Here is a 15,994-nt window from a genome sequence, read left to right as displayed (position 1 = left end):
GTGACTGGGTAATTGTGTGTTTGGGTGCGTGCGTGACTGGGTGACTGGGTGATTGTGTGTCTGGGTGCGTGGGTGACTGGGTGTGTGGGTGACTGGGTGACTGGGTAATTGTGTGTCTGGGTGCGTGGGTGACTGGCTGCCTGGGTTACTGGGTGACTGGGTAATTGTGTGTCTGGGTGCGTGGGTGACTGGGTGACTGGGTGATTGTGTGCCTGGGTGCGTGGGTTACTGGGTGACTGGGTGACTGGGTGATTGTGTGTCTGGGTGCGTGGGTGATTGTGTGCCTGGGTGACTGGGTGACTGGGTGACTGGGTAATTGTGTGCCTGGGTGACTGGCTGCCTGGATGATTGTGTGCCTGGGTGCCTGGGTGACTGGGTGACTGGGTGATTGGGTGCCTGGGTGACTGGCTGCCTGGATGATTGTGTGCCTGGGTGCCTGGGTGACTGGGTGATTGGGTGCCTGGGTGACTGGCTGCCTGGATGATTGTGTGCCTGGGTGACTGGGTGATTGTGTGCCTGTGTGACTGGCTGCCTGGGTGATTGTGTGACTGGCTGCCTGGGTGATTGTGTGTCTGGGTGACTGGGTGACTGGGTGATTGTGTGCCTGGCTGCCTGGGTGATTGTGTGCCTGTGTGACTGGCTGCCTGGGTGATTGTGTGACTGGCTGCCTGGGTGACTGGGTGATTGGGTGACTGGCTGCCTGGGTGATTGGGTGCCTGGGTGACTGGCTGCCTGGATGATTGTGTGCCTGGGTGACTGGGTGATTGTGTGCCTGTGTGACTGGCTGCCTGGGTGATTGTGTGACTGGCTGCCTGGGTGATTGTGTGTCTGGGTGACTGGGTGATTGTGTGCCTGGCTGCCTGGGTGATTGTGTGCCTGTGTGACTGGCTGCCTGGGTGATTGTGTGACTGGCTGCCTGGGTGACTGGGTGATTGGGTGACTGGCTGCCTGGGTGATTGTGTGCCTGGGTGACTGGCTGCCTTGATATCTGGGTGACTGAGTGAGGCGTGCGTGGTGTCTGCTGCCAGGACAAGAAGGACCTGGCGACGGCTCAGCAGCGACGGGGCACCCCCATCAAGGAGCCGCCCGTTGGACGCAAGGCGACACTGCTCGAGTGCGTGCTCAACCAGAAACGGCAGGCACGTGACCTGCACGGGACGCTCGTGACACCCAAGCACGCAGGCACACGGTCACCCAGGCAGCCAGTCACCAAGGCACCCAGGCACCCAGACACACAGATATCCAGGCACCCAGTCACCAAGGCACCCAGGCACACAATCACCCATTCACCCAGGCACCCACGCACCCAGATACACGATTACCCAGTCACCAAGGCACCCAGGCACACAATCACCCAGGCAGCCAGTCACCCACGCACCCAGACACACAATTACCCAGATATCCAGGCAGCCAGTCACCCAGGCACACAATCACCCAGTCACCCGTTCACCCAGGCACCCAGACACACAATCACCCAGATATCCAGGCAGCCAGTCACCCACGCAACCAGACACACAATTACCCAGTCACCCATTCACCCAGGCACGCAGGCACACAATTACCCAGTCACCCAGTCACCCAGTCACCCAGGCACCCAGGCATACAATCACCCAGATATCCAGGCAGCCAGTCACCCAGGCACACAATTACCCAGGCACCCAGATACACAATTACCCAGTCACCCAGTCACCCAGTCACCCAAGCACGCAGGCACACGATCACCCAGATACCCAGGCACACAATTACCCAGTCACCCATTCACCCAGGCATGCAGGCACACGATCACCCAGTCACCCAGGCACCCAGACACACAATCACCCAGATACCCAGGCACACAATTACCCAGTCACCCATTCACCCAGGCATGCAGGCACACGATCACCCAGGCACCCAGACACACAATCACCCAGATACCCAGGCACACAATTACCCAGTCACCCATTCACCCAGGCATGCAGGCACACGATCACCCAGATACCCAGGCACCCAAGCACACAATTACCCAGATATCCAAATTCCCAGGCACCCAGGCACCCAGATACCCAGGCACACAATCACCCAGTCACCAAGGCACCCAGGCACACAATGGCACAAATACCCAGGCACAGAATAACCCAGTCACCCAGTCACCCAGACATCCCATTGAGTAGCGAGTTGCAGTCATCGAGCCTTGCCTATACGACGCTACACGCCACCGTGTTGGCCATGTCACGACTCAACGCTGATCGAATGTGTTGTAGGGCCCCTGGTATAAAAAAAAAAACAATTGCAGCACCTGGCTGTGTTTTGCACGTGGTAATCAAACTATGTATTCTGGTCGAGTTTGGTGCCGGGGGGGGTACGAGTAGAAAACCGAAACCTGGGGTGGGGGTGGGTGGTGTCTGCGACCGCCACGCACGCTGCCCCCCCCCCCCCCACCTCCCGGAACACAGAGACAATTTCAACCGAGAAGATGGATTCTGGCTCAGCAATCATTGCAAGGATTTGATCAACCATTTCGGGTCTTAATTGATTGTGTTCGCGCTTACGGACCGCATTCCATTTTCTTCTCCCACCACCTCCTCCGTTCCGAACATAGTTGGACTCGTTCATCTGACCAACTGCCAAATCGCTGTCCGTGGTGCTGACCGTTATGACCAACCGCCACTTTTTTAAATCCTTTATATTAAGTTCACTTGCTTGCGCGCTTGCGCGCTTAGGACCGTGCAAATCTTTCGGTCGTTTTTTAACCCACTTCCCGTGATCCAATCGAGCTGACATTTTCCACACAGGCTCGTTGTGCGTGACAATTAATGTTGGTGAAAAATGTTTTCCTTAATGTTACACTTTTTAGGACAAAAATATTATATTTAATTACCAATTGCTTAATGGTGCAATGCAATCATCTGACCCATAGGTGGCAGCCATCTCAAGCCAGAGGACGAGAGGACTCTAGCCGCCACGCATATAAAGGATTTATAGTGAAAAACTTTGTTTTTACGGGTTATACTTGTTCAAATTTTCTTTATGTGGATTTCACACATGATGATGATTGCTTGTGTTGCAGTCGAAACGTTGTGAGAATTTTTATTGTTTTATATTTATATTATTTTATTATTTCCCTTCTACGTGACTTTACCAAAAGAACCAAGAAAAATCGAGCTTCCCGGGGTACACGTTGCCCTGCCATGTTCGGACGGGTTTAAGAGCCTGTCAATAAAGCTCGCCATGTCCTGAGCTTAGAAGGTATCATCATCCTGCAAAATGCTGCTGCTACACCACCATAATGTATGTAATCATTTTGGCCCGTACGGTCGTACGTGTTGCAAGTGTGAATCACCTGTTTGGCAGAGGGTCATTTAAGCCTGCCTGAGCTAATGGGAAAAATGCACAGACTGATTCAATGGCCCCCATGTGAATTGCACCCTTTTTTTCTTCGCCCGCGCAAGAGGTTTTTTTCGTTGTGGCCGATGGAAATCAAACGTGCCGGGAATGCATCCGAGACGAAATCAAAGAGGGTGCCGTGGTGGTTAGGAGATGTTAACTACCTCGCCTGGTATGCAGGAGGTCGTGGGTTCGATTCCAACCCTTGACACCTGCTGTATATTTGGAGTTTGCGTGTCTCTCTCTCTCTGTCATCATCATCACGGTGACTAGGAGATGTTGACTACCTCGCCTGGTATGCAGGAGGTCGTGGGTTCGATCCCAACCCTGATGCCTGCTGTATATTTGGAGTTTGTGTGTCTCTCATCATCATCATCACGGTGGCTAGGAAATGTTAACTGCCTTGCCTGGTATGCAGGAGGTCGTGGGTTCGATTCCAACCCTTGACGCCTGCTGTATATTTGGAGTTTGCGTGTCTCCCTCTCATCATCATCGCGGTGGCTAGGAAATGTTAACTGACTTGCCTGGTATGCAGGAGGTCGTGGGTTCGATTCCAACCCTTGACGCCTGCTGTATATTTGGAGTTTGCATGTCTCTCTCTCTCATCATCATCACGGTGGCTAGGAGATGTTAAACTGCCTCGCCTGGTGTGCAAGAGGTCGTGGGTTCGATTCCTACCCTTGACGCCTGCTGTATATTTGGAGTTTGCGTGTCTCTCTCTCTCCCCCGTGGTCGCGTGGATTTTTCTCCGGGTCCTCGGATATTTTTCCCCTACCCATTTAGCAAAATGCATTTTAGAGTATTTGGCAGCTGCTATAAATTTCCACGTGATAAGCCACCTCGTTGAGCTGTCATTTGCGGCCACATCGCTTCTGAAAAATATCTGTACAGCTCAGTGGGACCTTACCTGGTAAAATATCCATCTATATAAAAGGCAAAGTTGCAAATGTGTGTCTGTTCAAAATGTTTAGCGTACTTCCCGACATGCAACAAACTGCAAATTTGCCATGTGGGTACTTTCCAGACTGTACACCATGCAACAATTATTAAAATACACTTTTGTGTTATTTTAGGGGGGGTGACGTCAAATCTGTCACGTGACCCGCGCATGTGGAAGCGTAACGCATTGTAGTGTAGTGGTTAGCGAAAAACTTTGTTTTTACGGGTTAATTTTTTTTTTATCAAACACCACCGGTGTACCGCCCAATGCGTTCGTTTACCCGCGCCTTGCCTCCCGGCAAGAGCGAGCGGCCTCCTCCGTTGGAGTGTGGCGTTATCGTTGTTGCGGGGGCGTTCCAGTCGAGCCTATTTCGTTGTTCATGTTGTTGTTGTTGTGTCACTTGTGTGCTCCTTGTCTTGTCCCAGGCCCTGCTACGCAGTCCCGCGGTCATGCAGACGTTGCGGGAGCACCAGCAGAAGTGCCTGCAGACCTTCTCCACCGACATGGATCCGCAGCCGTGACTGGACGCTCACCGTTTGCGTCGTTCGCTGGCGGCGGTGGCAGGCACGTACGCATGTTGTACGCGTGTTGTACGCGTGTTGTACGCATGTTGTATGTAGTGGGGAGCGGCAGCGTAGGCGGTTGGCAACCCCGCGCTCCGAGTCCCGCTCACGGCCACCAACGCAGGTGACGATTATCTGAACCGCTCCTGGGGCTCCCCTAGGTCGACTCGGCCTCAGATGAGTACCCGGTGCGGTGTGTAGTAAACGTCGCCACTGGGGAGACAAAGGCGGTCGGGCGCAGTGCTGGCCTCCCACCCCCTCGTGTGCCGTGCCGGCCTTCATAGGTGCTACTCGCTAACAGCATTTGCCCCTACAGTCTGTTAAGGGCAGAGGTCGCAATCGGGTACCCGATACCCGTACCCTACCCGATACCCGGCTACCCGTACCCAGCCGGGTACGGGTACGGGTACTCGTTTGCGACCCTGGTGCGGCCGGGTACGGGTACGGGTAGGCCGTGAGTCACTGGTGAGTCACCGTTTGTCACTCATTTCCCAACGTCTTGTCTCTTCTCACAATTCAAGTTCCTAGAATCAACCCACCCGCGCCTGCAACATGGCTTCATCCCAGAGGTCGCAAACGGGTACCCGTACCCTACCCAATACCCGGCCGGGTACGGGTAGCCGGGTATCGGGTAGGGTACGGGTATCGGGTACCCGTTTGCGACCCTGGTGCGGCCGGGTACGGGTAAGGAATCAAAACCCGTTTGCGACCTCTGGTTAAGGGGGGTTTTTGTATGGTATGTATGTTGAACTTCTTGCGCGATTACGTAGCGTTCATTTAATCGGCACCGTTGTTTATTTGAAGACGTCGCCGCTCACCGCAGGGAACCGTAGCGGCACGACCACCGGCGCTCTGCGATATCCGGCGCCAACACTCTGCCACGCGCCCCTCCCGCACGGCCTTGTGGGAGCCTCGGTACCGGTGAAGTTACTGCATGGGAAAGAGTCATGCAAAGCCAACCTGGCCCTGTGGGAAGCTCCATTAGAGTGGACATCCAGTGGACATCCGTAAACCACTGGACATCTATAAAGAAAGGCGTCATCTGGTCCAACACCAATGGAGACTAGGCTCTAAGGAAAGCTGTCTCGGGTGTGGACCAATCAACTTCAAGGACAGTGCATATCATTACCAATATCAGAGTTGTTTCTTTTTGTTTGCATTTTGACTGCTTGTGTTGCGGTTATTGCAAACATGATGCCTTGTATAAAGGTGTCAGTTTTGTACCAGTTGAAAGGGTAAAAACCTACTACTATATTTTGCCACTGGTAAAGGAGGTGTCTCATAGTGTCAATGTGGAGGTGCTCCGCGCACCTCCAACTAGCACGGTGAGTTGCGTACGGTGCTAAAGAAGTTCAACGCGCACACACACACACTGTCTTCATCTTCTTGGTTCTTTCGGTAAAGTCACGTAGAAGGGAAATAATAATAAAATAATAATAAAACATAATAAAATAATTCTCACGACGTTTCGGCCACAACGCAAGCAGCCGTCCTCAGGTGCAGAACAGGTCTGTCGGAAAGACAGCGTCAATCTAGATGACATTCAGACTCTGTCTTCCCGACAGACCTGTTCTTCACCTGAGGACGGCTGCTTGCGTTGTGGCCGAAACGTCGTGAGAATTATTTTATTATGTTTTATTTTTATTATTTCCATTCTACGTGACTTTACCGAAAGAAACCAAGAAGAAGGGAGGGGATATTTTAGGGGGAAGTGTTTAACCCTTCACCGTTCCCGAGACGCCCTTTGGTTTGCAGGGTGTGCGATGTCCACCCCCCCCCCCCCCCCCCCCGTTCACCGCTGAATCTCGGAAACGCGCAAGCGGCTTTTGGCATAGTTTAATTTCGAGAGGCTTCGTAGGAGCGCCGTTGTTTTTAAATCCTTTATATTAAGTTCACTTGTTTGCTTGCGCGCTTACGACCGTGCAAATCTTTCGGTCGTTTTTTAGCCCACTTGCCGTGATCCAATCGAGCTGACAATTTGCACACAGACTCGTTGTGCGTGACAATTTATTTTCGTAAAAAAAAAATTCTAAAATTTTCCACTTTTTAGGAAAAACGTTTTTTCATATTTAATTTAAAATACCAATGTGATAAAAATGAAACTCTTACTCAAGAAAAACTGAAATGAATAATAAAATAAAACCGATGCCACGCACATAAAGGATTTATAGTGAAAAACTTTGTTTTTACGGGTTAATTTCTTAAAGACGTCGTTACTCACCGCAGAGAACTCCGGCGACGCGACCACCGGCGCTGTACCTTGCCGCACGCCCTCCCGCACGCCCTCCCGCACGTCCTCGCGATAAAGCACTTTGTGCGTCATCGGAGTCGGAAGAAAAGCTGGTGACGTACACGCGTGCATCATCGGAATGGTCGAGGGTGAATGGTCTTCTCAGGAGAGAGGCGGGGGGGTTGATGCCCCAGTCTGTCGACCAGACACTCAGAAATGGTGCATCAGTGAGAGTGAACTTCTTTTTAGGTGTATGCCGTACATGTTTTAAGCGGTTGTGAGAGATTGTGCTTTGTCCAGGTTGATTGATCTTCTTGGTTCTTTCGGTAAAGTCACGTAGAAGGGAAGTAATAAAATAATAAAAATAAAACATAATAAAGAACCAAGAAGATGAATCCCTGCAGTCACGAAAGCTTTAATTCGAAATTTAGGTTGATTGATGTTAAAACGAAACAAACATCTTTAGTTGCGTCTCTTCTCTGTGATGTACGCGTTATGGGTTCCTGAATAAAAAAAATTGTGTTGAACGTTTGCGATGTGTTGAAAGTGTAAATTTCATGGCGGTGGCTGGCGTGGCTTAATGTTGGAGTGAGCCACTCAACTAATTCTAGATTTGAAGCTCTCGTGACTGCAAGGATTCATATTCTTAGGTTTTTTCGGTAAAGTCACGTAGGTAAAAAAGCTGTATCTTGATACAGCAATCGTGCTGTGACTGTTCCACCTGAAGACGGAAGCTTGTGTTGCCTCCGAAACGTCGTGATTTTTATTTTATTTTTATTTTACTTTTATTAATTAAAATGTTTTACCTACGTGACTTTACCGAAAAAACCTAAGAATACCACTCAACTAACTTCGTGTCCATACGGTAAAGTCACGTAGGTAAAAAATTTAATAAATTAAAATGAAAACAACTAAATTAAATCCCGACGTTTCGGAGGCAACACAAGCCTCCGTCTTCGGGTGGAACCGCCAACAGCAAAATTACTGTAGTGAAAAAATAGAGCTGTTTAGACTTTACCGAAAAAAACTAAAAGCATGGATACTTGCAATCACGAAAACTTCTAATCTAGAACTCCGTGTCTGTGTGTCAAGAGCCACTGTCACTAAAGAGTTCAGGACCTGTGGCTTCAGTGAACATTTCTCTAAATCCTGAGCTGTGTATCCCTCTTTCAGACGCGATCTGGACCTCACAAATGACAGCCCAACGAAGTGAGCGCGACAGTTTCACGTTGAGGTGGTCAAGCCACCGATAATACCGCACGCACGAGGAGGAGGTGGAGCATCTGAGAGTCGTGCATCAACGCTGTAGCTACCCGGTGTGACGGCCGATTTGCAGTGAGTGCCATGGTAACTCAGTGGGGACTTACCTGGTAACACATTGTCCTGCGGAGGGAGCTGGTAGGAACGTCGGGTTGCTCGGTCAATGGCCTGCAGGGTCAACGGCGGCGTGGTGTATTCCGCAAATTTGGCCGATTGTGAGGGCGGGCACAAGCCAGCGTGAGTAGGTTAAACGTTGAGTTTTATAAGGGCACCACGGGGTGACCAGCCCCTCCCCACCCAGCCCCACCCCTCCCACCCCCCACCCAGCCCCACCCTCCCCACCCAGCCCCTCCCCACCCAGCCCCTCCCTACCCTCCCCACCCAGCCCAACCCTCCCCACCCAGCCCCTCCCCACCCTCTCCTCCCCACCCTTCCCACCCAGCACCTCCCCACCTTCCCCACCCTCCCCACCCAGCCCCTCCCCACCCTCCCCTCCCCACCCAGCCCCACCCAGCCACACCCTCCCCACTCAGTCCCTCCCCACCCAGCCCCTCCCCACCCTCCCCACCCAGTCCCTCCCCACCCAGCCCCTCCCCACCCTCCCAACCCAGCCCCGCCCTCCCCACCCAGCCCCTCCCTGCACGACGGACACAATAATCCCCTGTGGGCTGGTGTAACCAGGAGGTTCCTACCAGTATAATACAAATGTAAAGTGTGCAATGAATCGAGAGCCCTCTGGTAAATTGGCATGAAACGGACCTGGAACGGGGGTCCGGAATGCCTTTTTTGAACGCGGCGTAACTTTCATAATAATTCAAATTTATAACGCGCATTCCATCCTAGGATCCCAATGCGCATTGGCATGGAAAGCAGGGAAAACGAAAACAGAACCAGGAGCAACCGAGAAATCTAAAGAGGGAAGGCCACTTTAAAGAGATGGGGGTTTCAAAGCAGACTAGAAATGTATCTGCCGACTCTTGATTGTCCCGATTTTCCTGGTTTCAAGTGGCAAAGCGTTTCCGTGGCTAGGGTACCACGCTCATAAAAGCCCGATCGCCAAAAGAGTGCAACCTGTAGACCTGGGAGTGCTGAGCAGTTAGAGATAAGAAGATCCTAAAGACCTTGATGGAATATATAAATGTATTGGTTACTGCAAGTAATGTGGGGTGGTCAGACCTTTCAAAGCCTATAATTGGTTAATAGCAGCATCTTAAAATCCACTCGGAATTTGACGAGTAGCCGATGAACTGTAACTTACCCTCGCAATCCGAATCCAAAAAACAGTTGTTGACACTCGCAAATTACAAGAACAGAAGAAAAACAACAAGTACGTTAATTGGATGTTTTACGATGTCACCTATTACGAATTCCTGTTTTACGTTCCGTAGATGCAGTTTCTTAGCAAGGTTGTCAATAGCGGAGAAAATATCATCACAAGTACACAGGCAATTCTAGATTTGAAGCTTTCGTGACTGCAAGGATTCATATTCTTAGGTTTTTTCGGTAAAGTCACGTAGGTAAAAAAATAAAATTAATAAAAGATAAAAAATATTTTTATTTTACTTTTATTAATTACTAAAATTAAAATTAATAAAAGTAAAATAAAAAATATTTTTATTTTACTTTTATTAATTTTAATTAAAAGTAAAATAAAAATATTTTTATTTTACTTTTATTAATTTTAAATGTTTTACCTACGTGACTTTACCGAAAAAAATCTAAGAATAAAACACAGGCAATTCTTCTTGAATGTCCTCTTTTCAACTAAGCTCCCACCACACAATGGGGACTAAAACCTTACACAAATGAAGTGCTGTTGTATATTTATACCGCCTTTCATGCGCAGACTTTATTGTGGCGCGCTGTTTTAATCACCGTTTTTTTTATTTATAATAGTTCGTAAATCCTGTCTTCGCCAGGCAAAAGTTTTGCAATAAATATGATAATGAACCTGATGCAACTCTTTTTTCCAATTTGTTATCTACGAACAGACACTAATAACTCTTCTAAAAGTTTACATTTTTCCACGAAACTAAAATTTTTGACGACTTGATTCAACGTCTTATGTTTAAAGACGTACCAATCGGAAACCGCTCAATTGAAATAGTCCGTTTTTTTATTAGAAAGAACAAAAAATTATTAACTTAATACTCTAAGAGGACGCTCTCTTATTTCTTACCGTTTCTAAATATTCAAAATTTGAGCATCATAAAATGCGGATTTTTTTTCGTTCTAAACCGTTCGAACCCCAAATATCTCAAAAACAATAAAATATAGAACAATGGTCCTCGCTTTAATATTATTTGCTGTTTAACGCATCAAACAAAGAACCCCGCAATCTTATATTTTGAACAGTTCCCGAATGACACCAGGCACAAACATGTTCATGGTGCACTTAAAATCGAGATTTGAGGGCCTTAAAATGACAAATCTCGGATTCAGATTGTTCTTGTTGTTTGTATCCTAAAAGCTACCAACGTACCAAATGTCATCTTTCTACCCTGTCGGGAAGTACCCTAGAGGATTTTTGAGCCATACCGATTAAGGTCTTTATTTATATCGATTCTGTTTAATGTTGCACAAGCCACTACACTTGAGGCCCTTTCCACACTTTCATAAAAACGAACTCACTACATCACTTTCCTTTATGTTGGCAGCTTCTGGTGCTAATGCCACTCCCCCCCCTGTCAAAAAACAATAATAAAATGTGCCATCACTAACAGCCCATGGGGTGGACAGCTCAAGTCAATGGGCTTCTTTGTGTTTCTCTCTCTCTCGGAGTTGCTTTTTTCGGGCACCAATTAATCACTGCGTGTCTTTTTTTTTTAATCCTTTATATTAAGTTCGCTTGCTTGCGTGCTTGCTTGCTTGCTTAGGACCGTGCAAATCTTTCGGTCGTTTTTTAACACACTTCCCGTGATGCAATCGAGCTGACATTTTCCACACAGACTCGTTGTGCGTGACAATTATTTTTTTAAATCCTTTATATTAAGTTCTTTCGGTCGTAAAAAATGTTTTCCAAAATTTTACACTGTTTAGGGAATTGTTTTAAAATATTTAATTACCAATTGCTTAATGCTGGCAGACAATCATCTGACCCATAGGTGGCAGCCATCTCAAGCCAGAGGACGAGAGGACTCTAGCCGCCACGCATATAAAGGATTTAGAGTGAAAAACTTTGTTTTGACGGGTTTATTTTTTATAATCTTGGGAGCGCGGTGGGTGAGGTAGCCAAAATATTTACGCCTTCCCCAAGCGGGCGTTTACGTTGGGAAATCTGAACACACTGGGGGGGGGGGGGGCTTGGGAGACGTTTTGCCAATTGCTGTGTTTTTTTTTCCTTGCTGGCCCTCATGGCTATTATAGAAACATATATTGGAACAATTCTGCTATGGAGCCGCGACAACGATGGCTATGAGATGTTAACTACCTCGCCTCGTATCCAGGAGGTCGTGGGTTCGATCCCGACCCTGACGATGGCTGCTGTATATTTGGAGTTTGCGTGTCTCTCTCTCTCATCATCATCACGGTGGCTAGGAGATGTGAACTACCTCGCCTGGTATACAGGAGGTCGTGGGTTCGATCCCGACCCTGACGATAGCTGCTGTATATTTGAAGTTTGCGTGTCTCTCTCTCACAGTAGTGAGATGTGAACTACCTCGCCTGGTATACAGGAGGTCGTGGGTTCGATCCCGACCCTGACGATGGCTGCTGTATATTTGAAGTTTGCGTGTCTCTCTCTCACAGTAGTGAGATGTGAACTACCTCGCCTGGTATACAGGAGGTCGTGGGTTCGATCCCGACCCTGACGATGGCTGCTGTATATTTGTAGTTTGCGTGTCTCTCTCTCCCCGTGGTCGCGGAGATTTTTCGCCGATTCCTGCGGGCTATCCCATCCACATTTAGAAATCAGGTGCGTTTTGGAGTTGTTTGGGCTGCTTTACATTTCCACGTGATGACAAACCACGTTGTTGGGCTATCATTTGTGGCCAGGTTGCCCCTGAAAAGAGCTTTAAAGTAGCTCAGTGGGCCTCACCTGGTGGGAAAAAGACAGTTTCGTTTAAATAGTTTTGGCTTGAAAAGGAGTGCAGTTATCAACCTGGTTGCAGAATGTTCCTAACCCTACGTTCCCACGTGGGCAGCATAGAACTCCATTGCTGTCAACCCATCACGGTTTACCTCGTATTCTTGTACAGGGAAACTGAGTTTTCAGGTCCGTACGGCGTACAGCCGTTTCAATACGGGCCACAAAACATTTTGTGTCGATTTGTTTTTGTTTCTCTCTTGTGATGGGACGTTGTAGGATGAACGTTGAGATTTATAATGGCACGGGGTGACCAATACGATCTGAATTGGTTTGTAGTAAGGTAGGTACTGATAAAGGGTTGACAGGTATGTAGTGGTGAGTGTACTAGTGGTGATTCTCGATGTGTTTGTGTTTCTCCCTTCTGATGGGACTTTGTCGGATGAACATAGAGATGTAGAAGGACACGGAGTGACCAATAAGGTCTGAGTTGGTCTGTAGAAAGGTTGGGCACTAAGAAGGGATTCATCTTCTTGGTTCTTTCGGTAAAGTCACGTAGAAGGGAAGTAATAAAATAATTAAAATAAAACATAATAAAATAATTCTCACGACGTTCCGGCCACAACGCAAGCAGCCGTCCTCAGGTGAAGAACAGGTCTGTCGAGAAGACAGAGTCTGAATTCAGAAGAATAGGTCTGTCGAGAAGACAGTGAACCAAGAAGATGAATCTCTGCAGTCACGAAAGCTTTAAATTGAGAAGGGATTGTTGACAGGTATGATGACCGGAGTTCGCGTGATGATGGTTTACTGCTCCTTTGACGAGATCCAGCGATGTACCGTGATTAATTTGTGGCAAGCAGTGTTGTGTGAACTCGGTGAACTTGTGCCATTTATTGCATTGCCAAAAGACGCGACGACGCATCTGTCCCGAGCGTGTCCCGTCGCGCGCGCACACAAAGCGCTCGCCACAAATGGACCCACAATACTTCGGGTGATCTCGTCAAGGAGCGTAAACCATCATCACGCGAACTGCTGCTGTCGTCATTGCAGCAGCAGCCAGCGGTGGCGTCGTTTGGCTCGGCCATCGAACGAAGAGGATGGTCACCGCATCGCACGGCGCTTTCAGATGCGTTTCTGCGGCCGTCTGGAACGCTCTTCCGATAATGGGACGCCGAAGGGAGCTACGCACTTGTAAATCATCTAGATTGAAAACTAATTTCTTTAGTGTTTTCGTTTGTTGTCCTTCCCCGCGCAGCGACCATCGGTATGGTCGGCTACGTACGGTGCGAAAGAGGTTCAACGTATTGTGGTTCATTTGAGGCAAGCACTTTGTGCGTAATGAGTGCCACCTTATAATGTTTTCGTTCGGGCAACTGGAAGCCAATGCAGCTCGCCGAGCACCAGACGGACACGGTCGGATCTCCGAGGTCGAAGCGAGTGTGCATTTATCTTGACGGGCAGCCAGCCGAGAGGCAAAATACAATTTGTATTTGACCGGGTAAGGCCCAGACGCATCCTGGCCACAAACAGTGGGGTCACTGCGATTGGCTTCGAAGCGACCGGACGGAGGAGACGTAGCGTGATGACATTGCTCTCTGGTTCCCACGACAGAGTTGTACAAAAAACCACACACACACACTCGGAGCCTATGACATGAACATCAATGCACTGCGTGACAGCTGCAACCTGCGAGCTCGCTACCCCCGTAGGCGGTGGCAGAAACAGATCCCCTCAGGGCAATCCCTTCAACCGGTAATTGGTGACTTTTGACAGACCGCCCGCTGGTTTTTGCTGCCGCAGTGAAATGTGCCAAACGTGGTACTGGCCACCCGCCCCTCACCAATAACCGGACTAAAAAAGGCACATTCGGCTTTTCTATAAACGTTGTAGCAGATGATTGTGATTCAGTCCCTCCAGAAAAACGCGGAGTTTTTTGGTGATTGTTGCGGGCAAAAATCGTTGATTATGCGGCACGTTTTCTTAAAAAATGCGATGGAATATGCGGGATATTTATGCAATTTTACGCGATTAAATTGCGGGAACTTGCAAAAATTGCGGGAACTTGCAAAAACTGCGGTTTGATGAAAAAGAGAAAAAAAAGTGATTCCCCCAACACCCTATTCACTAGGCTACTACTTTAATGTAAAGAGTCATTTCTTATTACTTCCTATGATAAGCAAGCATACTACATCACAGAAAGTGCTGGGAATATTTAAGTTCTCAGCTTGTTTTATTTCAGACCTTAACAAACAGATGGCTCAAACTTACAAAACATTGAGTCGAACAAGTTCTGTAGCTTTACAAAATGAATATGCTACAACTTCTGTAAAAATGAATAAATAAAATATAAAAAAATAAAATGTGTGCTTCCTGTTTTACAGAGGTAGCTATACAAAACAGACATCTTCTGTTAAAATAAGTGTTTTCAGTGCACAGTAACGTAAGCAATACAGTAACAGTACAGTCTTACAGTAATGTAAATTTACATACTACTAACAAAAAAGTGCAATCTTACAACTGCTTTGCGTGGTCTTTTGCGCTTATGTTTGTTGGCAAATGAGAAAGATTTGCGGGCTTCATCATGGTTTCATTGGCATCGCGGGGTTTGCAGCTTTTCAATGATGTCGCGTAATGAGTGACGTTACTTCATAACGTTCCCATGGCAACAGGGGAAATGGCTGCGCTTGTGTGAAGTAAACGCAACATTTTTCAACTTTCTGCTAAGATATATGTGACTTTTTGCAACGAAAATGCGGGGATTATGAAATCATGCAAGCCCGCATATTTTGCGCGCGGAAATCTGCAATTTATGCGGCGAAAGTGCGGCGTATTTGAAAAAACGCGCCCCCCGCATAAATATGCGGACTTTGGCTGATTTTGCGTGGAATCATGCGATCGCATAATCGCGTTTTTCTGGAGGGACTGGTGATTGGCTACAATCGCCTCTATAGGTAGCGAGACATCACTGTGATTGGCTACTAGTGCCTCTATAGGAGCAGGAGAGACCACTGATTGGCTACTGATGCCTCTATAGGCAGTGTGAGAGCTCACTGTGATTGGCTACTGGTGCCTCTATAGGCAGTGTGAGAGCTCACTGTGATTGGCTACTGATGCCTCTATAGGCAGTGTGAGAGCTCACTGTGATTGGCTACTGATGCCTCTATAGGCAGTGTGAGAGCTCACTGTGATTGGCTACTGATGCCACTATAGGCAGTGTGAGAGCTCACTGTGATTGGCTACTGGTGCCTCTATAGGCAGTGTGAGAGCTCACTGTGATTGGCTACTGGTGCCTCTATAGGCAGTGTGAGAGCTCACTGTGATTGGCTACTGATGCCTTTATAGGCAGCAGGAGAGACCACTGATTGGCTGCTGGTGCCACTATAGGCAGTGTGAGAGATCACTGATTGGCTACTGGTGCCTATAGGCAGTGTGAGAGCTCACTGTGATTGGCTACCGGTGCCTCAATAGCAAAGGCTGACTTACCCTGGTGAGAATTATTTTATTATGTTTTAAATCGAAATTTAACCGCCACTACGGGGTGGGATTCCACACATCTTCGTGAGAATTATTTGATGTTTTATTTTTATTATTTTATTATTTCCCTTCTACGTGAC

General features: G+C 48.1%; 1 protein-coding gene across 4 annotated transcripts in view; it reads left to right on the top strand.

Moving 5' to 3' along the window:
- The window catches only part of RFXAP (regulatory factor X associated protein), a 41,134-nt gene extending 33,507 nt beyond the window's left edge, over positions 1-7,627 (top strand). For all 4 annotated transcript variants that reach the window (XM_078618927.1, XM_078618925.1, XM_078618926.1 and 1 more), the window contains exons 4-5: positions 1,029-1,139; positions 4,729-7,627. In XM_078618927.1, coding sequence (XP_078475053.1) covers positions 1,029-1,139; positions 4,729-4,824 — 207 coding nt within the window. In that variant the 3' untranslated portion in view covers positions 4,825-7,627. The remainder of the gene's footprint in view (positions 1-1,028; positions 1,140-4,728) is intronic.
- Positions 7,628-15,994: the final 8,367 nt, after the last annotated feature.

Source organism: Lampetra planeri, chromosome 60, assembly GCF_965212315.1.
Source record: "Lampetra planeri chromosome 60, kcLamPlan1.2.h2, whole genome shotgun sequence".
NCBI lineage: Eukaryota > Metazoa > Chordata > Hyperoartia > Petromyzontiformes > Petromyzontidae > Lampetra > Lampetra planeri.
The sequence above is the reverse complement of the archived record's forward strand: the minus strand, read 5'-3'. Positions and strand labels throughout refer to the sequence as shown.